At 44.1% G+C, this 20,973-nt stretch overlaps 1 protein-coding gene across 2 annotated transcripts in view; it reads left to right on the forward strand.

The window, feature by feature from the left end:
• The first annotated feature begins 2,275 nt into the window (after positions 1 to 2,275).
• The window catches only part of PDE9A (phosphodiesterase 9A), a 52,289-nt gene continuing 33,591 nt past the window's right edge, over positions 2,276 to 20,973 (forward strand). The window contains exons 1-4 of one of the 2 annotated variants that reach the window (XM_009679514.2): positions 2,276 to 2,604; positions 16,082 to 16,152; positions 17,518 to 17,595; positions 18,574 to 18,617. In XM_009679514.2, coding sequence (XP_009677809.2) covers positions 2,536 to 2,604; positions 16,082 to 16,152; positions 17,518 to 17,595; positions 18,574 to 18,617 — 262 coding nt within the window. In that variant the 5' untranslated portion in view covers positions 2,276 to 2,535. The remainder of the gene's footprint in view (positions 2,605 to 16,081; positions 16,153 to 17,517; positions 17,596 to 18,573; positions 18,618 to 20,973) is intronic. The other variant, XM_009679515.2, reaches the window with a different exon arrangement.

Here is a 20,973-nt window from a genome sequence, read left to right on the forward strand (position 1 = left end):
TAGAGCTATGCAACATCTGACGTGGCTTTTGCATCCTGTGATCTAGAGGACATCTGCCTCGTCCTGCTCCTTGTTAAGCAGAATGCTCCTTTAATTCAAACAATAGAAAAATGTGCTTTGGAGCTGTATTGACAGGATTTGGTCCAGCTGATGAACTTATGTAGGGTTTGACATGGTGGGATAACTTTCCTAACTCAGTTGCACAACCTTAAGATGAAACAAGGGGATTCAGGAGGATTAAAACAATTAAAGGAATGCAGCAGTCTCATGGAGCTGCATGGCATCATGGGTGAATGCTGTCATTTGTGGCCATTCAGGCACGGGCCTGAGCTGTGCCCTGGACTTCAGCAGGCTCTAATCAGAACTTCTGAGAGCTCAGCTTGTGTATTCACTTCTAACTGAAAAGTTCCAGAAAAGCACAGTAGTTAGCAATATTACAGCAAAGCAATTTTTTCAACAAGTATTAATATAACAGAGGAGGGATGTGTGTAGCAATTTCAGAAAAACACACAATTTAAATACATAGCGACAGTAGATACGACAAGGAGGATGGACAGGCAGGAACAGGATCATCAGCTGGATTTTGGAGGCTGTCATTTGGGGGCTGGAGAAGCTAATTGCTTTTTAAAGTACAAATCAGAAGGTGAACGCTCATTGGCCTGTGATTCTGAACTTTACATCTCTCTATACTATGGGATTGAATCCTGCAATGCCTGAGTGACCTTGTCCGACCATTCTTGGAGCAGGTCGCTGAGAGAGGTCTCAGCCTCTCCCTCTCCAAGATCAAATGCCCAATGTGCATGTTCCAGTGCAAGTGTTCTTGCTATCTCTTTCTGAACAGCTGCATTTTTGTCATTGTCATCATCATCATCTTCCTGAGATGCATGCTCGTTGTCATTCTCGATCAGTGACCCTGGAGGCCATGCGGCAGGCTACGCTGAGGCGGGTGCAGCCTCTGCTCCTGAGATGGCCCTTCCATGTCAACACGGGTTCACCTGCTACCCATCTCCCCTCCACACGTCACTTGGGACTGCCGCCACCATCCATTTCATACTTCACTCTACTAAGCATTGGTCTAACCCCCTTTGCCCATCTTTCACACCTGAGTGACCTGAGTGATGGTGCCAAGCAGCGCACAAGCCCTGCCAGGGCATTGCAGGGGGAGCCAGGTACCTTCCAGAGCGACGTGTGTTCCGGCGAGAGGCACCGCACCTCTGCACCTCTGGGCTGCACAGAGTAACGTAACTTGCAGGGCTCATGTTGGCCGCCTCTCTGACCATGGGTCAGGTTGTACCTCGCTCACGTTGTAGTAAGGGCCTGCGGGTGGGCAGAAAAGGCAGCACCGAGTGCCTAGCGCACTCCCGCAAGCCGTAATCTCCCAGAGTCCAGCACAGAAGAGGCTGGGAAATATTTTTACAGTTCCTCTGCCAGAAGTCAGAGAAAACATCAAGTAATCATGGTAGCATAATGAGCTATTTCCAGCTGCTTTGCATGCTTGCAGCCGCTCAGACAGCCTCTCCCTTATGAGGGTGGAGGAACTGCTGTCTCCAAAACTCTCCCCTCCGTGATTAAACGTCACCCACCACTGCTGTTTCAGCTCCCCACAGGCACAGGTACTGCAGAACAACACAGACATGCAGCAGATGGCATTCGACAGTCGTCTAGAGAATCGACCGTCAAACGCTTTGCATCCTCCTTGTTTTCAGCTGTGCCTTCAAATGGGAGACATGTTTGCCAGGATACTTCACGTGCCCTAAAATACTGAATTCTTTCACTTGCAGGGTGGCATGGAGGACATTGGGCTAGAGTGTACGCTTTATGTTTTCTTCATGCTTCTGGGGCTTACATTTTTATGGCTGCTGCTTTTTCTTTCCACCTTTGTAATGGCAGCAGGAGGGATGTGGAAATTACAGAGCTGATTTTTGGCCGAGACAGTCTGAACTGTGACTGCAGCGGGCGTCTAAGAGGACAGTTTCGGCACACAGTGCAGCTGGCAGCCACTCACACTACTTGCAACATGCAGGAAGCTCACAGAAAGGGGGGGACTATTAATAGTTAGAGTCTCATTTCAGCATAAAAATGAATGGTATCTCTCCACATCCTGATGGAGGAGGATTTTCCCTGGTGATAAGTGCCACTTTATCTTGTGCATAGCAAAGGAGCTCATCCGCCCCAGGCTCTCGGGGTTGCAGTGCAAACGCCCGGCAGCTCTCAGTCCCAGAGCCAACAGGGGTTGTTGCTATGGGAATCAGGAGGGCACTTGCGGAGAGGACTGGGAGCCTGTGCCTTTCGCCGTCTGAGGCAGCTGGATTTGGAGGGAAGCAAAACTAAAAGGAGGTGGCAGGGAGACAAAGATACAGCAAAATGCATGCATGTGAGAGGAGGGACCTTCCTAGAATGAGAGTACAGTGGTATACAGAAGAGCAGGGACACCAAACTGTCAGGCAGTGGTGGCTCAGCTCCTTAGGATAAACCTTTTTTCTGCTCTGTTTGGCACTGGGAAAAAAAGTCCAGTAAAAGTCCAACTGTAGGAAGATGGGATCTGCCTCCTCAACCTACCGGCCCAAGTGTATTTATTTGGATATTGATGGAAGAATTCAAAAGGTACTTTTGTTGTTTTTCACCAAGTAGCGTCTCAAGACAAAGCAGCGGCTGCAAGCTGTTTGTGCTTGTGACCTATATCTGTAATGCGAGCTAGATGCGTGTTTGCATTCAGCTCTGTTGTGGGCTTCAAATCTCTTTTTAAATGGTGGCCAGGGGGTAGGGGGGTCTTGCGTGGCTTCTGCTTTGTACATGAATTGTTATTTAAAGGGGAAGGGGAGACAGGCAGGAGACGAGCACTGTGTGCTGCCAGCACTCAGGGTCTGTGTGGGAATCCCGGGTTTAGCAGCGCGACAGGGTTCCTCTCCAAGAGTACTGTTTCGACGTGTTTACAAAGTTTTGCCTGTGGAGAGGTGCTTCCCTGGTTTTCACCCAAGCAGTCAGAACTGGAAAGCACAGCATGCCAACCTATTTTGAGATTGCCTACCAGGGTTTTAATGATGGGCACTTTCCTATTGAGAAGTTTAATGGCAGGCAGGTGTTGGATTGTTCTGTAATATGCTGTGCTGTGGGTGCTGCTGGGTCTCCACCACCTTCGTGGAGTTGTCCATAAATGTCGATAAACATTAATCAAAACTTTAGCTTATATTATTCTTCCTTGCCTATTTAACCACTGCACACAGCACAGGGGAAACTGCAGGAGAAGCATATTATGGCTAAAAGAAAGAGGTCACACACTGTAAAGCAGATAGCCCACTGCTTTTAAACAGAAAAAAAATGCTTTAGCATTTTTGTAAATAACTCTTCATATTCTTCTTTTTGTCAGCAATTCTTTGGCCACAAACCAAGTGCCTTGTTTTATGAAATGCTGACTGAAAGTCAGTCAGAGGCTCAAGAGCAAATAAATCCTGACTTGCAAAATTCAAATATCCATCGCTTGTGTTCCTGCTCTAAATCTTCATTTCACCTAGCTTCACCTTTTTTTTTTCCTTTAAAAAGAAACAGTAAAGATATCCTTTCCCTTCCCTTTCATGCATTAATGGCCATTGAAACAAGGTAATGGGAGAGCTAATACTTACAACTGTGTCCTACAGTGCCTGTCTCCCTTGCCTATGGTCCCCTTTGGAGACCTACCGTGTTCCCTGCGATGAAACAGGCTCTCCGAGCACACGAGTGAAGAAGTCTGTAATCAATCAAGATTATCAATCAATCAACAACAAATCGATCAACAAGACCTTGGAGAGCTAAAATCTGTGCAAGTTTTCCCAGAGCAGAATATTCCTCTTCACCGGTCCTGGGGCTTACAGCTGAAGGTGGTCCATCTGCTTCAGTGGGTTCCTCCGTACTGGCAGAAAGGAGCCTACAGGCTCTGTTAAGCAAAAGGGACGGCTCCTGTTTTGCCAGGGTTTAACAAGTTGGTCACCTGGCAGTCCCCAGAATCAAGGCTTTCCCTGTCACCTTTACAGCTATACATTAAAATGTTTTGGCATTTTGGAAAGGTTATGAGCCTTTCCATCATATTATCTATCAATCAGCTATGCTGCTTTAGAAAAATTAGCATTTCCCAGAATCAGTCTATGGAGAGTACTTTTGTCACTAAAAACACAAAAGAGGCACAATTGCATGAGCAAGCAAATGCAAACTCAGGCAGTATTAAGTTTTTGCTTGATAACCGTTATCTGTTTCTTTTGTCAGATGTGAAATTCCATCTGTGCAATGTTCAGAAGGATCCCTGCAGTAAAAATACTGAGTAAATGGGGTTCACTCAGGGGTAAACAAGGCATATCAGAGAGTCTCATGCCTCCTCAGTAACAACATCACTAGGAAAAAAAAGCAAGCCTTAATCTTCCAAAGAATGCAGTATTTGAGGCTTCTCAAGAGAATTCACTAAATCAGTGCTAAGCTACTCCTTCTTAACCTAGGAATGAGGTATGAGCTTCATTAGAGCAGTGTTTGTTGAGTTTGATAGGGCTTAGCTCCACCTTGCAACTAGTTTGCTGAGCATTGCATTATAATATGAGTATACCAAAACGATATTTGTAATAGTGATTCTTAATACGTAATTTTATGCTTACACAGCCTAATTCTGAATTCGGGCCAGTGCAACCTCAGAGCATGCTAGTGACTTTAGGAGAAGTTACTTTCCATCTCAGAGTAAAGGAAGGGACGATCCAAGCCCAGGAAATACCATATCACCCCAGGAAACTGCGTGTTACAGATGGGTACTTGAAAATGTTTTACAACATGAGTGCTGAGTTAAGCTAGACAGATGAGAGTGCTCCCAGCTACAGAGAGGCACAGGGGGTTGGGCAAAGAGTTTGGCCCAATATTTTGCTCGAATTGTTGAGGATGAGGAGGATTGTCACTGTCTTTGAAATCCTTTTCAATGGCTGCTAAGATAAAGGACTCACCAAAAGTAGGGGCTGAATGCAGGACAGTGACCAAAGTAAGCATGCCTGAGAGGAGGGGATCGGGTCTAGACTTCCTATACCCTCCCTCCCCATGCCGCTCTGCCAGGACCGCAAGGCGTCTGCTACTGGTGGAGCAAGGGACGACTCGCCTCTGGCCATTTCCATGCGGACAAGCTGGAAGCAGAGTCTGCTGCACATTGCTCTAGCGGTTAGCCTCCCTTTCAGCTCCAGCAGCCCCACGCCTGCAGAGTGCACAGCTTGCTACCTTTGCTCCTGTACGCCTGGTCTCTGCTAAGCGCTGTGCACCCAGCCCCAGAGTGATTATGACTCATAATACACGCAAAGAGCGCTATTGCTCTCAGGGCTAATTATGCTGCTCCTTTGGCAGGCAAACACATTTCACTCTTTAAAAGAAGCAGCACTTGGCAATTGGATTTATAGTCGTTCAGCACTCAGGTAGCTGGAGAGTTTTTCCAGGTGGTAGATAGAAGCTGTTAGTGACCAAAGCCCTCCACAGAACAGGGCGATCTCCCTCGTGTCCTCTCCCAAGGGGTCGGAGCTCAGTACCCGTAAGGACACATAACTACACTTCAGGGAGCATCATTACCTTGTCTCGATCAAGAGCTGAGCAAGCTCCTCCTGCTTGCAGCCAGGGCAACTCGCTCTGGCCGGCAAGCTTAAGGCCGGGGTAAGGAGCGGGTCTCAGCCCCTCGTGGGAATGAGTAGGACAGACACGTGGCTGCCAGCATCTACAAGCCAAGGAGTGGCTTTTGCATCACCCAGGAGGACACATGGGGCTGGGCATAGCTGTGGCACACCCGAAACACAGGGAATCGCTAGGCTGGTGGGGGTAGCTCCGACTGCAAGGCGCGACGTGGCAGGCAGACATCCATGCCAGGGCTGCTCGAGAGGGCAGATCAAAGCCTTCATAGTATTACAGACGCAAGCTGAACTGTAGCTCTTAAAAGCTCAGCTTCAAAGAGGGCGTTTGTTCTTAAAGCTGGTTTAAAAAAAAAAAAAAAAAAAGGGAGTTACAGGGTAATGCACTTCCTGTTCAGGACCTAAGTAAAGTGGATGTGCGTCTGTGGGAAATAAGTGCTGCTTAATTTATTTATTTTTAAAAGATCTTCTCACCCAGAGAAGCCCAGGAAATCATAACCTGCTTGCCTGGTCACAAAGCCTCTCGCTATACTTTGCACGCACATACATGGCTTAACACTCTTGTGCCACAGTTTCACGACCCACCTGTACCACAGCCTGTTTTGTTGTCAGGCAAAAGAGGACAGATGATCAGGGGAAAAAAATAAAACAAAAAAACCCCATGGCCTTATTTCATATAGGAAGGTGATTTTACACTACCACAGTGTATGGGAATTTCTCGTTGTTCCTGGAGTGCCACTAGATGGGGTCAAGCATCAAAACCCCACATCTGCCTGTGGAGAAGTAAGGTTTGCTCTGCAAAAGCTTGAGGAAGTCAGGAACTCCAGATCTGGAGCTTTACTTTCCTTCATAACATTATTAACCCTTTGGCTACCTTTTTAAGAAAAATCCCTATCGAATCTGTTTTGAATTAAAAATCCACCAACATGGAACACTGATGCCCACAGGTTTTCCACATAGAAACTACAGGAGAACATCAGAATTTCTTTTGACCTCTGAGATTAAAATGGTAACAGAGCAGAGCCAGCCAAGTGACCACGTTCCTAGGTGGGTGGCTTCATGGCTCGCATTTTCAAAAGTCACAGTGCAGTGGCTTTACTTGCAGAGCTGTAAAGAGTTCCTCTGAGCAAATACTTAGTCTCAGATTATTTCTCTTTCCAGTGTCTTAATCAACAGCATACTTGTAGCAAGGATGGAAAGTCATGAGGGTACAGAGCCTGAATTAACTGAGGAAAAAAAAAAAGACCATCGCCTTTGTCTAAGATTCAAGAAAATCACTCAGGTTGATGTCTTTTCCCTTTCAGAAAGCAAGTGGAGAACTCTGGAGTCATTTTGCTGGTTTACTGAGTCATTGTGGATGCCAAATCGAGAGATGACCTTCTTTTTTTTCTCAAAACAATTTATTCAGTTCAACTTTTCTCAGTCTCTGCTGTGCTGACCTGTAGAGCAGGACCCTGAGACACCTGAAGCTATTGTTCTGCTTGGCCTGAGGTCCATGATGAACAGAACAAAGCCAATTTTATATTTTGGTTATTGCTCTGAAATGTCAGTGAGTAGGAATGGTTTTGTCATGTGAGCTTTTCTTTTTAATTAGAGCAAGAGCAACTGTGGTATAAATGCCTAAACTCTAGCAAACCCAACAGATTTTTCCAAAGCTCTCTGTGCTATTTTTAACACATGAAACTGGATTCAGATTAAAAACAAAACGTAGGAGAAAAATAATGGTATGATGATCGGTTCAAGGCTATTACGTATTTTTGCATCCCTAAAAGCTGCACAGACAGTCCTAGCAAATCCCTTGGCACAGCAGGGCCAGGGTGCTCCACGGTGCCCACAGCTCCCTGGCCATCTAGGCCAGGGGATTCAGTTATTTAGGAATATGCTTTCAGCTCCTAACTGCCGGGGAGTCTGGGGTGTGCAGAGACATATTTCCCGTGCGGTCGGGACACGGGTAATGCAGCCCCCAGAGTGCGGTCTGTGTGGCTAGGGCTCACAGATTCCTCCCACACAGGGACAGGCCTATGCCAAAACCCTCTGTAGCACAGTGAGGCTGAAGTATGTTTTCGTGGGATCAAGGCCATTTTTTTACTAGTGGTGGATCACTGCGGGCAATGGAGCATGTCAGGTAGCACAGCCTGAGTCTGGCCAGTGGTCCTGGCTAACCTGCGTGCTCAGATTTTAGCTGGCCTTGGTGAATTTAAGGCAGCTGGTAGGTGTCCTCGTTGTAATGCAGCAAAAACTGAACAGCGAGAGTTTTAAAACTCTGTGATATTACAGCTCCTGTATAACATTTCAACATTTTAAAGGACAAAAATGACTTAAAAGCAGGCTTTTAAAAATGTTAGAGAAAGTGTCATACTTGTAGCTCCTCTGTTTCTTCTTGCCCCTTTCCCTTTCCTCCCTGATGAGGCCCGTCAGGTCGCTCAGGGGCACTCCCATGATTCCTCCATGACTCTTCCAGACCCATTGCTCAGAAAGGCTTGTTTACTCGCATTTATCTTTCTGAGGTCACGCACCATCTATTATAGTTCTTACAGCATATGCTCAGAAAGTGTAAGTGGAGCACTCTGTTGCTGGCATTACCTAAGGATTTGGACAAGGAAACTTTAGCAGTTTGTGCCACTCTCATATGATCCTTAGTACAAACAAGACAAAACCATTGTGTTTCTATCACCTTTCTAGTTAACTTACTTTTACAGCTGTAAATTGTATCCACTGACCTTTCACCGTTTCCTTTTCACCATTAACCATCATACATTTCTAACACTCCTCTATTATCAAGCAGGTTATATTGTCAGACATGAATTTTGTGAGTATTTTTGAGACAAACAGCCTAACTTCACTCACACTTAGTGAGGACATTTGATGCTAAGGCATCCTTATTATCCAGTTTACAAACATTTCAAGTCTAATGCATTACTGTGCTACAGGGTTAATTGCACTTAGTACTCCATTAGCAGCAGCTATGTGCCCTTTTGATGTTAAGGGAAGTTAGAATATAGACATTTGAATTATTTGTCAAGGGCTGAAATACTTTTACATCTGCAGAAACTAAGAAACTTTTAGCTCAGCTTCTCCAAATGAGCCTTGTTGGTTCCTGGTTATATACTGCTATCATCAGTGCTAAAAGACTTAATGTTAGCAAAATGTCCCTTAGTGAGGGCAGATTCTCTTTAACGTAATCTCACTTTCTCTACCAGCCCCAGCATCTCTAAAAAGTGATGAGATCCTTTGTTGCTCGTAGTGACAGTGTCTCCAGTTTCTGCCACACTATCTGACTCGACGGACTTTCAAGATTGTCCTGGTGCTCACACATATCAGGGTATCATAGACATTTTCTTATTCCTGAAAAGATTCTTTCCCGTATCTCTCTGTTCAGGAATATTATAAAGGATTGGAATTGTGCCTTATCATATATCCACGTACCTTATGATCCTGATACATCAGCTCTGTTTGCCTCCTATCTCTCGTTTCAGGGTTATGTACGTAACTAGGAAACTGGTGGGAGTCACTCCACTTAACTATAGCCATCTAAAAGTTAGTGATGACTAGCCCAAGCTAGTCATGCAGGTTCCCCCATAGTCAGTGGGGAGGCAGGCAGTGTCTCCAGAGGATGATTCATCCCACCGTAAACTGGGGTTTGGAGACCTGTGGGCTGACTTGCTTGCCATTTGGAAGTGGTCCTCTGTCTCTACTGACAATGGAGGGAGTCTAGCAGAGCAAGGTACACAAGAAACCTAGCATCAAGGTGTCTAAAACTATGTTAGATGAACCCCACCCATACGTTTTACATAGGTGTCATGTTGAAATGAATGATGTCAAACCATGCTACTGCTAGAAGGTAAGTGTGAATCAGCAAGACTGCAAAGCTTTGGCTTTTGACAGTAAAAAGTCTACCACATCCCCCATTGTCTAACAGAAGGGGTGTTGAAAAGCTTAGGATTGCTTTTATTTTTGTTCAATTTCTTAGATCATGGTTCTCTCTCTTTCATATACACCCACACATGTGTGCGTGCGCGCGCGCGCGCACACACACACACACACACACACACTTATTTTATGTTCATACTTATGTAGGTGAAGTTCCTACTGCATCAAACAGATGGCAAATCTGGTGTACTATTTTTAATACTGTCTAACATTTGAAGTCCAGAAAAATGGAAGAGTTTTCCAAATATCAACTGTTAATTAGTGCAAGAAATAAAGAAGAATAGACAGATATTTTGGATGTAGCTGGGCTCGTGCTATAATACTTGTATCTGAAATTCAAAGGATGAGAAACCTGAGAGCACTTTAGATATGGGGTTTTAGGCAGGGCTTCTGCTGTAAATCGAGAACTATGACTGACAGGGTAGATATTCTTTTTGCTATTTTCTCAGGAAGACCTTTTTGATTACAAATTTAGAAAATGAGTTCCTTCCAGTGATTTCTAGAGAGTGGTGTCTAACAGCGCTCAAACCTGCTTCATTTTGATACAGACAACAAGCTGGAGAGAAAGAGAAAATCACAATGAAAACTTTCCTGTCAGACTTCTGTTTTAGTAGTTCAAAATTCCTATGCGAAAACTGCTGTTATAGAGGCGGCAACAAGTTTCAAAGTCCATACAAGATATGTAACTGAGATTTAGTGAGCTCTTTTTCTGACATGCTATCCTTCAGTCTTATTAGCTAAATATTACCATTTGAGATAGTTTTAACCCCACACTTTCAGCCCTCATTCTGAACATTGTTCGCTGTGCTAAATGAAAAAGACATCACCGAGTGCTAAAAGTCTTGAATATGGCAGGTTGAGACCAGCAGAAGGAACTAGGGCTGGAAACTGAGGATAGATTAACTTTGGAAATATTCCTCCATTACTTATTTAGGAATTTTAGTATGGTTAACAAAAATCAAATGCTAGTTAAATACTTGGAAGAAAACCCAATTACCAACAAAAGATCAGAACAAGAATAACATTCTGGACAGCGTTTGCAGTTCACAGAGAGGATTAGCTGTTCTGAAGATCAAATATAGAACAGAAATTGGATTTGTAGGCTGTGTTTTTTACCCATCATATCTGAAAGTGAAGTGTAATGTGATTAGTTGTAAACTGGTAGGTTGCAGAGTGTGCGTTCTATGGTCCCTTAGTAGTAGCTCCAATATAGTCCTTAATATTAAACTGCTTTTCTGAGCGGGGAAACCAGTGGTAGCACCGGGGTTCTTAATCTCTACTCTTTCTAAAAGGGATCTTGAAATCCTTGAAATCCAGAGGTGGGTACTATGGATTAAGAGAGAAGGAGGAAGATGTTTTAAACAGCACAGAACGGTCCCCAGAAAAGTAACCAAGCCACAGTTTCAGTCCCACAGATGTGAGCTCTGGGCCAGGAACCAGGCATCCCTACTGAGTCACGCTGTCCTACTTCACAGTCACTGCATGCTTCATCAAAATGTTATTTCCACTCCAAAAAGTCTCAGTGATTATTCATTCTTTTTTTTTCCCCTTCACGTTACTCTCCAAGGCAGGCAGACAGTGTTCCATGCTTAAATCAGACGGCTACTTCTAAGTTTTGATGGAGACTTATTAAAACTGTCAAGCTAAGCATTCAGAGGAGTAGTTTTCCTGCTGTTTTTCTACACATGGTAGAAGTTTTGCTAACAGGGGTAAACAAGGACCAAAATATGAAATATTGTTAACGCTCAAATAGGGGAAACAGTTTGCAGATGCTGTATCATTTTTGGAGAATATGTTCTTTTCCTCCTGGCACAAATCTAAGGGAGATGCAATTAACAGGATTTATATGTGGTTGATTATCCTCATGGCATTCAGTCATCAATCTTCAAACTGACGCAGGGGCCTCTGTTTCCCTTTCCCATGTGGTCTGCCTGCTCTGTAACCCTAATCATATGATTTGGGCTTTACTTTTCCTGCAGAAATGACACATTTTGGCCTTGTGTTGGCCCAGCCTGCAGGACACTGTCATGCTGCCAAGCAACACTAGAGTCCGTGTGTCCAGCTCTTCCTTATATGAAGAGTATCAGGAACTACATTCCTGGCTTCTTCAGGTTGTGCTGACCTGTGTCAGACTATTCATCTTTTTGATGCATATTATGGGAAAACCTGTCTGTGCCCTGCACATGGGTGATGTTAGCCCACTACTACACTTAAATAAACTGCTGAGGTCTCCAGTCTTTGGCCTCAGTTATGCTCTGTAGCAAGGTCTCAGTTCTGCTCTGAACACCGATCTTTCTCAGCTTGGGCATTAGTGCAGGGAATGAGGTACTGTGCGAAATGTCTTGGCAGTGGCTTGCCACCCTGGGATAGAAGAGGGGACCTAAGCAAGAAGGTGACTATGGTCAGAAGCAGCTGAGGTAGGTCTAAAGGGCAGCAGAGTCCCTCTGTGCTGACTGGCAGGTCTGGATCAGGCCCACAAAGAGTAAGTGCCAGGAAAATATCAGCATGCAGACCTGGGCTGAACAGCTATGGCTTCGTAACACCTGCCTGAGCAAGGACACCTTCACGAGGCTGGGTGAGATGCTTGCTTCACCTCCCAGTGCCAAGAGCACACAGTAAAAAGGGCAGAATGGGGACAATTTCAGCACTGCCGGTCAACCACCTTCCCCGGTCATGGCAGAAATCACACGTCCCGGCTGGGTGAAGTGTGACTGCAGGCCAAATGTCACTATATTTGCTTCATGGTGATAATGTCCCTGAAATGACAATGGACTTTAAGCAGATTGGATTCCTGTACTGTGCGGGAGCCATCAATAGTACACAGTAAAAAGGCTGTCCTCTCCCCTCTCCAAAATGCATTCCAATTGCAGTCATCAGCACAACTGTCATTGACTTTATTGGGAACATAAACCTGCAGGCAATAACAGGAACAATTGCATGTTGCTGGGAAACGTTTGAGGCTGTCTGCTTTGTTTTAAAACTGAAGGAAGCTGGTCAGAAAAGCTCAGCAGGTTGCAAAAGAACAGAACTTTAGTAGCATATGCTCTTTGATTAAAGAAAAACAGCTGAGGATAACTATTAAGATCCTGAGATGAGTATCAAAATGCAGTGGGTGATTCACAAATCCACTTCTAGCAAACTTGAGTAAAAATGTCGAGTTTGGGAAAGCTAAAAAGCATATACAGAGATAGCTCACAATCCATAAAATAATATCTACATTCTTTGCTTTGCTTCCCACGCTTACACTATGATTTGGAGTAAAAGGAAGCATTAAAATTCAACCTCAATGCATTGGAAGCTCCTGCTTCTTTCTATGAGTCAGGCTGGCTTTCTAACCTTTAACGCTTTTTTAAAGTTATTTTTTAATCTTTCCCTCTCTCATCTGTCCCAATCAATAATAACTGATCTCCAGAATAAGAAATCTCACTACCTGAAATAGTACTCCCAGTACACCACAAGCCTTTTCCCTGTGTTCAGCCACAATTAACCTCATCTACTCAGTTATTGCATGTATCAGTCGTTGGTACAAAACAGACTTCCAATGTCCTGTTAGCCAATTTTAGCAACTGTCACTTCAACAGGATGCTGTGTTCTGCAAGAAGCGGGGTTTCAGTCCTATCTGAACTTGATTAACTATGCTTTATTGCTTTGATTGCTGCTGATTTTAATAAACAAGGGTGAATCATTGTGGTGATTATTAAAACAGCCTTTTGGGACACAGCGGGCTTTAATCCCACCCGCTTCCCATGTAAGAGTTATTAACTATCTCAGCAATAATCCGCCTTGAGTTTTTATAAGCTGAATGTATTATCTAGTGTAATTTCATCTAGGTTGGAAAACAGGGAAGGTGGATGTATACTTATGTATCAGTCGTAACCATCTCTTGAGGTCACCAATATGGTTCTCTTCTCTACCACAAAACCCCTAGTACTCACTTAAAGAATGCAAGGGTTTTTTAGCTACCAGTGAAAACTAAGATCTGAAGCGTTACTTCGGCATCAGGATTAAAAAGAGTTGTGCCTTGTATTTAGCGTAGCACACCTCAGGCGCAATAGGACTGAAGCAGCATGGTCACATCTTCCAATTATGTCAGGACTCTTCCAATATTTAGAAGGAAAGACATTGGGGATAGATTCCTTTAAATCTCAGAAAATCACTGCAAAAGTCATGATCACATCACTCTCAACCTAGACCCTGGATTGGTTAAGCTACATATCTGGGGTAGGGAGCTGAGGCTTGAGGCCAGACTGGGAAGGTCTGGGCAAGAAGGCTGGGGTGGGTAAGGTGAATTGAAGCATTAATGAGACAGGAAGCTAGGGGTATAGGAAAGACAATATTGGAATAACAGCATGGAGGTGAGCCTCAGTCAGAGGCAAGAGGCAGAAAGCCTGTGCTTGTTGTATCACAACCTCTCCAAAGCCTGGTACAGTTCCCAAAGCTCTTGAGTTTCCCTTGCCCTTAGTAAATATCAGTGATCCTTGCTGACAGAGCGTCCCACGGCCTCTACTGATGGTCTGCCGGGGGACTACAGCCTACTGCTGATCTCTGCCAGCTCTCGTGGCTAAGGTCTGAGTAGGGCATCCCACAACCCTCAGGGCTGCCAGGAATAGAGAGAGGACTGGTGCCCAGGACAACTGAGGGACTTCCGTTGGTTTCTAAAAGACATCTTAGAAGCTACCCATGAGGACCATGTTCCTGCAACATCATTATGATCTAGAAATCAAAGCACTCAAAGGTTAAGACTGCCAGAGGGGAGCTGCAGTCTTAATTAACCCCCACTCCCCTGGCACGTATGCATTTTGGAAGGGTCTTTAATTAGATGAGAACATGTTATTTTTCCAGCACGGTCCCTGCCGTATTGCATGCAGAGACACTGTTCAACTGAGTCAATCAAGAGATCGTGGCAGCAGCATTTGCTGTCTACAGACCCTACCTCCTCCTGTTTAGTGTGTGTCATGGAGGAGACAGGGGACTGTGGTACTGCCAGCGAGGGTCTCCAAGCGGAGCAGCTGAATGCTGTCCCAGAGAACTGGCTTCTCTCACAGAGTCCCAGAATTCAGAAGTGACACAAGGCAAGTGGACAAAAACAAGCTGTTCAAAGGCAGTCCCTGATGACACATTCTTCATTTTCCGGGTCACTAGTTTTGAGTCTGATCTGCAGACAAGCTGAGCACTCATGCCTGCAATAAAAGGCAATCGAAATTGTGCCTGAAAAAAGCAGATACAAAGAATGATTATGCAGTTTGGAAAACAGTGTTTCCAACTAGGCACCTGTGCCTCTCTTCTCATCTGCGAAATATCACTTTCTTACTCCTCATGAGTTTTATTATAGATGAGTTAATAGGTCTCTGTGAGTCCTTTTGGTCTACTCTATCCTGAACTTTAAGGCCCTGTGACTATACATTTTTTTCTTCTGGAGGGTGGGTGCAAGGGAGTTGAGGTCCAACGTTGCCCAGGGAAACCACTTCTCCAAACACCGTCCCCCATCCTGCCATGACAAACTGGCCTCTGTAGCCTGCAGCCACACCATTAACTTGAAAAACTCCCAGTCACATAAGACCCACTGTTCTCTATTGTTCTTGGCTTTGGGAAGATGAGCCAGACTCTACTACAGTGAGGCAATTTATTTCCACAGCAGTTTCTAAACTTCCACCCTAATCAATAAATTATATTCGGACAGCCTCTCTGGCCCACCACTGCTGCCCACGAACAACTGGAAGACACAACCCAGAAGAGTTTCTCAATCAGCGAGCACCGTTGCCATGTGCCCTGAAGGAAGTGGGAGTCCTGGGGAAAATCATACCATGGGATTGTGTCATTAACGGCTGTATCATAATGAGGTCAAGTGAATGTTGCATTCACAGACTTAATGCTGGCCTTTCCAAACCTACAGGTGCTTGCCTTTCCAGCTCAAACAGTGCTCTCAGCAGAGGGGTTGCCTTGTATGCATGCGAGGGCAGGTGTATAAAGAGGTGGTGGGAGGAGTGGGATGATAACATTGCCAAATTTTAGAATTCAAGGTCCAAGCTCTGGCCAAACAGCAGGAACAATGCAGTCTGTTGGACTGCAGGGTATTTGGCACAAATAGCGGGAAAAAGTTCTATTCCATTTAAAACTAGCTTAAGCTGGTGTAATCCAAACAGCAGTGCCCTTTCATACCATCCAAGGATCTTCCTAAATCTGGGTTGTTTTCTTCCCAAATCTGGGTTGTTACTTTCTGAAATTTGTGGTTGTGATCATCCTGCAGTTCTACAGTATTATGAGATACCTTTTGCTGTCAGTTCACATACATTATTGCTCTACTTCTGAACAGCACAATTAGGTCTCCAGAGCCTTCTTTCTTTATCTAAAAGCACAAGTATTGAAGCAGGAGTAGAGAAATACTCCAGCTCACAGGGCAAACCAGATAATTGAAATGGTAGGATGATCCTTAAAATTAGCCTAGTTCACACCTGAATAGAGTTCATATCTCACTGGGAACTAACTGTCCTTTCTCTCCTTTGTCTTCATTTTTCTCCTGCTGCTATTCGTTCTGGAAGGTGATCTTTAGTAAATACTGCAACTCCAAAGATATCATGGACCTCTTTTGCATTGCAACAGGATTACCAAGGTAGGTCTCTCTTTTCATTTGTGACATTCATTTCCCAGGTATGGGATCTTCAAACACAAAGTATCCAACAGAAACCTTTTATAGAATAGAAATATTCCAAAATTAATTGCCCAAGCCACATATTTTCTAAGTTATGTTATTCTGTAAATCCAATGCATCTCTCCTGCCGAAATTTCTTGCAGAGTTTGTTTCTCCTACCCTCCATGCAGAGAATATCTTCTGACTTAAACCAGCCTATTGTGAGAGATTCTGGGTTGGATGTGGCTGTGTTTTGAGGGGGGGGGGAGGAAGATGCATGGAAGAGGATGGTATTGCATACCCCTCAATCACTTCTGCACTATCTGTCCGGGACAGTGGCACAGGGGGAAGACAACCCTTTAATCACGTCACAAATCCACACCTAGAAGAGGGCAGCTGTTGTCTGTCTGTGAGACTTGAGCAGCACAGGCCAGGTGCAGAACAGCATGCAATAAGCCATAGTCTTTACCTTTGTATATAGAAGTTTACAATACAAAAAAGCACAGGAAAAATAGGCCAACCCTTGAATAATGGGTTTGTTGAGTAACTCTAACTCTGGGTGTTGAAGTATAAATTGGACTATACTGACTCAGAATTTGCATAAACTGTTGGACAGACTTAATGCCCTTTGCTGTTTTTCCTTGCTATTCCTTCCCATTTGACATTAGAGGGGTTAATAGCTCTCATTTGCCTATGATGTCAAACACTTCCACTCCCTCAGCCAAGCAACCTTGTTTATCAGTTGGAGTCATTCATGAACAGGATGTTCATTGTATATTTGGTGTTTTAATTTTCAGCAGAGACTTCCAAAGAACTGTTCATTTCAGTCAGGTTACTGGAGAGCAAAAAAGTTTACATCGGAGCCTAAGAGATCACACTTAGCACTGGATAATGAAAAAAAAAATGGCTTCTTATTTAGAAAGATTTTCATTTTGTTTGTTTCTGTAAAGGAGTAACTAGACAATTTCAAGACATTCCTACCACTGATAATCATTTCTATAGCTTAAGTAAGTTAGTCAATATATAGCTGCCAGGCAATGTATCATCATACATAGCTACTTAATAGAAGTCATTAGCTGATGATTCAACAGAATACACGAGCTAGCAAGGAGTAAAGTTTGCTCCAAGATCGGAGATGATCACACTTAATATTTTGCCAGAAACATTTTTGGTAACTGAAATGGGTGAAACATCAGTCCTACCCTGTCCTGTGCTTTGACCCTTCCAGCTAAAACAGGTATGAGACAGTGCCAGGCCAGAATGGGAGTGCGCCATGAGAGAAAACAGTCATGTACCATAAGCCAACATTTCTGGGTCAAATAAACCTCTTTGAAACATACCTTTCAGGAACACAACAATCTCCCTTTTGACAGCAGACAATTGTATGGTATCCATTGATCCGACAATGCCCGCAAACTCAGAGAGGTAAGCCTTGCTGGAAGTTGCTCTCAGAAAACGGAGTCAGGCCCAAGGGAAAGGGTTTTGTTTGGCTGCAAATGCCTCTGGTACACAGTGTGATGTGAGCAACTATCTAGAGGGAGGGAGATGACAGCAAGAATTGCATGCTGGCTTATAACGCTAATGCCTCCTAGTTTTGAAGTTTTTTCCTTGTTATTAAAGTAGGAGTAATTGTCTGAGGAAAAATACCACATTTAAGTATTTAATGTAGAACATCTGTTCCCTTCCCACTCTGTTTGCTGTCAAGGCTCCCAGCTCCTTTGTTTGCTGTCTCCTTTAGGGCTCCATTAGAACCTAACCATGACATTATTTGTAAAGACAAGTCAAAATCTTCTACGAGGTTAGGACTCTTCCATGCTGGCCTTGACCTCTTCTGTCTCCAAATCCCTTTCTCTTTTGCTCCTGGGCTTCCTGTTGTTTGTTCAGCCTTGCATTTTTATTTTCATTCTGACTAATCACAGTTATTACTTCTGCTATTACTTATTCCATTACATATTTCATCATTACTTACCATTGCTATTATTTTCACTGTCGCCATGTGTTGGAGCCCAGGAGTGGCAGGGACCTATTGCACAGGGTGCTGTGCATACACCGAACAAAAAAAAATGGTCCCCACCACTGGAACTTCCTTCTGGCCTGCAACAATTTCTTCACCATCTCAGCCTCCAAGCTATCAAGACTTACCAAAGAGGAGACTCTTTTGCCATGTCTGTGGTGTGACTGTACAGTACAACCACGATCTGTTTGTGCAGTGATCTGTTAGGTCAGTAGTAAAATGGAGGGTTATGCATTCATTAAAAGTGCCTGTTCCATATTGCAACTGACAGTTTGTGAGCCGGCTTAGAATATATTCCGATATTTCTTCCTACTTCTCATGGAGCAGAAATGTGAAATGCAAACTGCTTTCTCAGTGTTATTAATATCAGCCCTCTCTGACTTTTCCAGGTCTCCATACAAAGTAATACCTGTTGCCACTGGGCAACTCTCAGGTAAAACACGTCTTTTGAACTGCATTTACTAAAACTGAATTTGTAATCATTTCACATTCATCAGAAATCATTTTTGCATGGAAATTATGTGGCTGTGATGCAAGAAAGGAAGATCAATCTCTTATGGTTGTAGCTACAGCAGAATAAAAAGTGCTTGATCAAAATATGCTACAAGGAAAATTGAAAATATATTTGTCCCCAAGTTTCAAAGTATTTGAAGATGAGGTGGAAAGGTTGGGGTCCAAGCCTTTCAAAGACCTTTGCTCTGGTCTGACTCAGTACCCAGGGATGTCTTGGGGAAAGTCTCACACAGAGCAATGGTTCTGCAAAGCCAGTGTGGACCTCTTTTGAAAGCCTGTCCTCCAGTGTTTTGTTAAACTTGTTTTTCTTTCAGCAAAACTCTGTAAAACTGAGCACAACGTATGAACCCTAGGTATCTCAAAATGGCTGAAGAAAGAGCATGGTTTCTGGTGTGGGTAGGGTCGCTTTAAGTAAAACAAATATTTTAAAATACCTGACAAGATGAAAGGAGGCCTGGAAGAAAGACAACATCTGGAACAAATTCTCCAGTGCATATAATTGTTGTCCTCCACAGGGAGGACTAAAGTGACATTTCTACAGGGTTTTTTTGCATGCAAGTGTTGTGCTCAGGGCTGTAGCTCTCAGATTTTGAAGCCGAGCATTTGCTTGGGGCAATTTGTGTAAAGCATCTGGCTCACGGAATATCTCATCTGTGTAACTGCAGTATCTCCTGCCACTTGCTCCAAGGCAGCCTGAACAACAGCCCAAGCCTGTGTGCTGTAAAGCTACAGGGAGAGGCTGGGTGCTTGGGCAACCCATCTTGGGAAGATGGCAGGGACAGTAGGAGGGCAGGAGACAGCTGGGGATGCAGCTTGGAGAAGTGAGACACAAGGGGCAAGAGGCTAAGATCCTCTCAGAAATTCAGAGTGCCTAGAAAGAAAAGGAGGGAGCCAGAAAGTCTAGGGCTGGAAAATGTGATTTAAGGAAATGGGTGAGGCTCTGGGAAGGGGGCAAGGCAGTTTTGCTTTTTTCATGATAACTACAGGTCCCACCACTTTTTTTTGCTTAGACTCCTGTGTTGTGCAAGAAAGCATAGCGTGTGGCAGCACTTTCCTATCTAGATGGGAAGGAGGCATAGGGAACCAAAGCTGCTTTCCAATTTACCAGCTGTCACTTAGGCAGAAACCTCCATAGGGACAGGACACGACAAAGCGACGTAGAAGGAGGTCTGAGGGGATCAGAGAGCCGACAATAGAGAGCTTGTGCATATGGAGAGCAAACAGAGAAAGGAGAGCAAAACGATGCAGATATAGGAAACAGGGAAGGACTGTATCGCAGTAAGGTTTGTTACAAGCCGTAAACAGATCCCATGTCCATGACTGCTGCTTGTTGTGACAGGGAGGTATTCAAAGCTGAGGGACACACGTGACTGCTAAGGGGAAGGAAGCTGTCTTCTAAATTATTTCCTTATTAAAGTGAACTCTGCTGGAATAGCATCACACTTCTGGTCTAGGGGTATACTACTTGCATTATCAGATCAGAACAGGTGGGGTGTTAATAGAGTCAGGATTATTTGCATACTGAATAGTGTTTGTAATCAGTGTTCACTGGCCTCAAGATACAGAAAGACCAATTCCTTGGCCAGTGAATGCTGTCGGGGCTCCACTGGGGAATCCCACTGTGTTATATCAGATGGGAATCTGATCCAAGGGCTTTCAAGAAAAGCTGGCTTTTTTTTACATGAACCTAACCTTTTATTTTTGTAAGACCATATTTGACTTTTCACATTTTCCCAGGGCCCTCGTTTTTCACTCCAGCTGACAGCACATGGCTCTGCTTTGTGCAGAATGCAGTTCACTGTGTCAACAAGGTCTTTGTTTCCTCCCTGCATTTTATAAAATAGGGATTTCCAAAGATCTGAGCTGAAAAGGGCAAGAAAAATTCTGGTGGTAGGTTGCCAAAGCATAAGACAAAGTCTGCTATGGAAAGAGGAGGAAAGTTGAACTGTGTGATGGAACTAATGTTCCTTGGTATCTGTTTCTCTTTTACATGGGTTGCCATTAATCTTAAACATTCCTGACATTTTGCTGAGAGTAGGGAGAATGAGCAGACTGCAAAATTGTTCCTCTTCATTAAAAGAAAAAAAAAAAACAGCTCAGTTCTAGTCTGCACTTCTTAAATAAAGCTGCCTGCGTGATTCTGCTTTCCAAGGCAACTTGTCCAAACACGTGCCAAAGAAGGGTCACCATAATTTTCACAACAGTTGGAGCAAATGTACCTCTTTTCAGCAATCTCCCAGGCAGCTGAAAAGAGTGAAGCATGCTGTAGTGGAACA

The sequence above is a fragment of the Struthio camelus genome, chromosome 1 (genome assembly GCF_040807025.1).
Source record: "Struthio camelus isolate bStrCam1 chromosome 1, bStrCam1.hap1, whole genome shotgun sequence".
Taxonomy (NCBI): domain Eukaryota; kingdom Metazoa; phylum Chordata; class Aves; order Struthioniformes; family Struthionidae; genus Struthio; species Struthio camelus.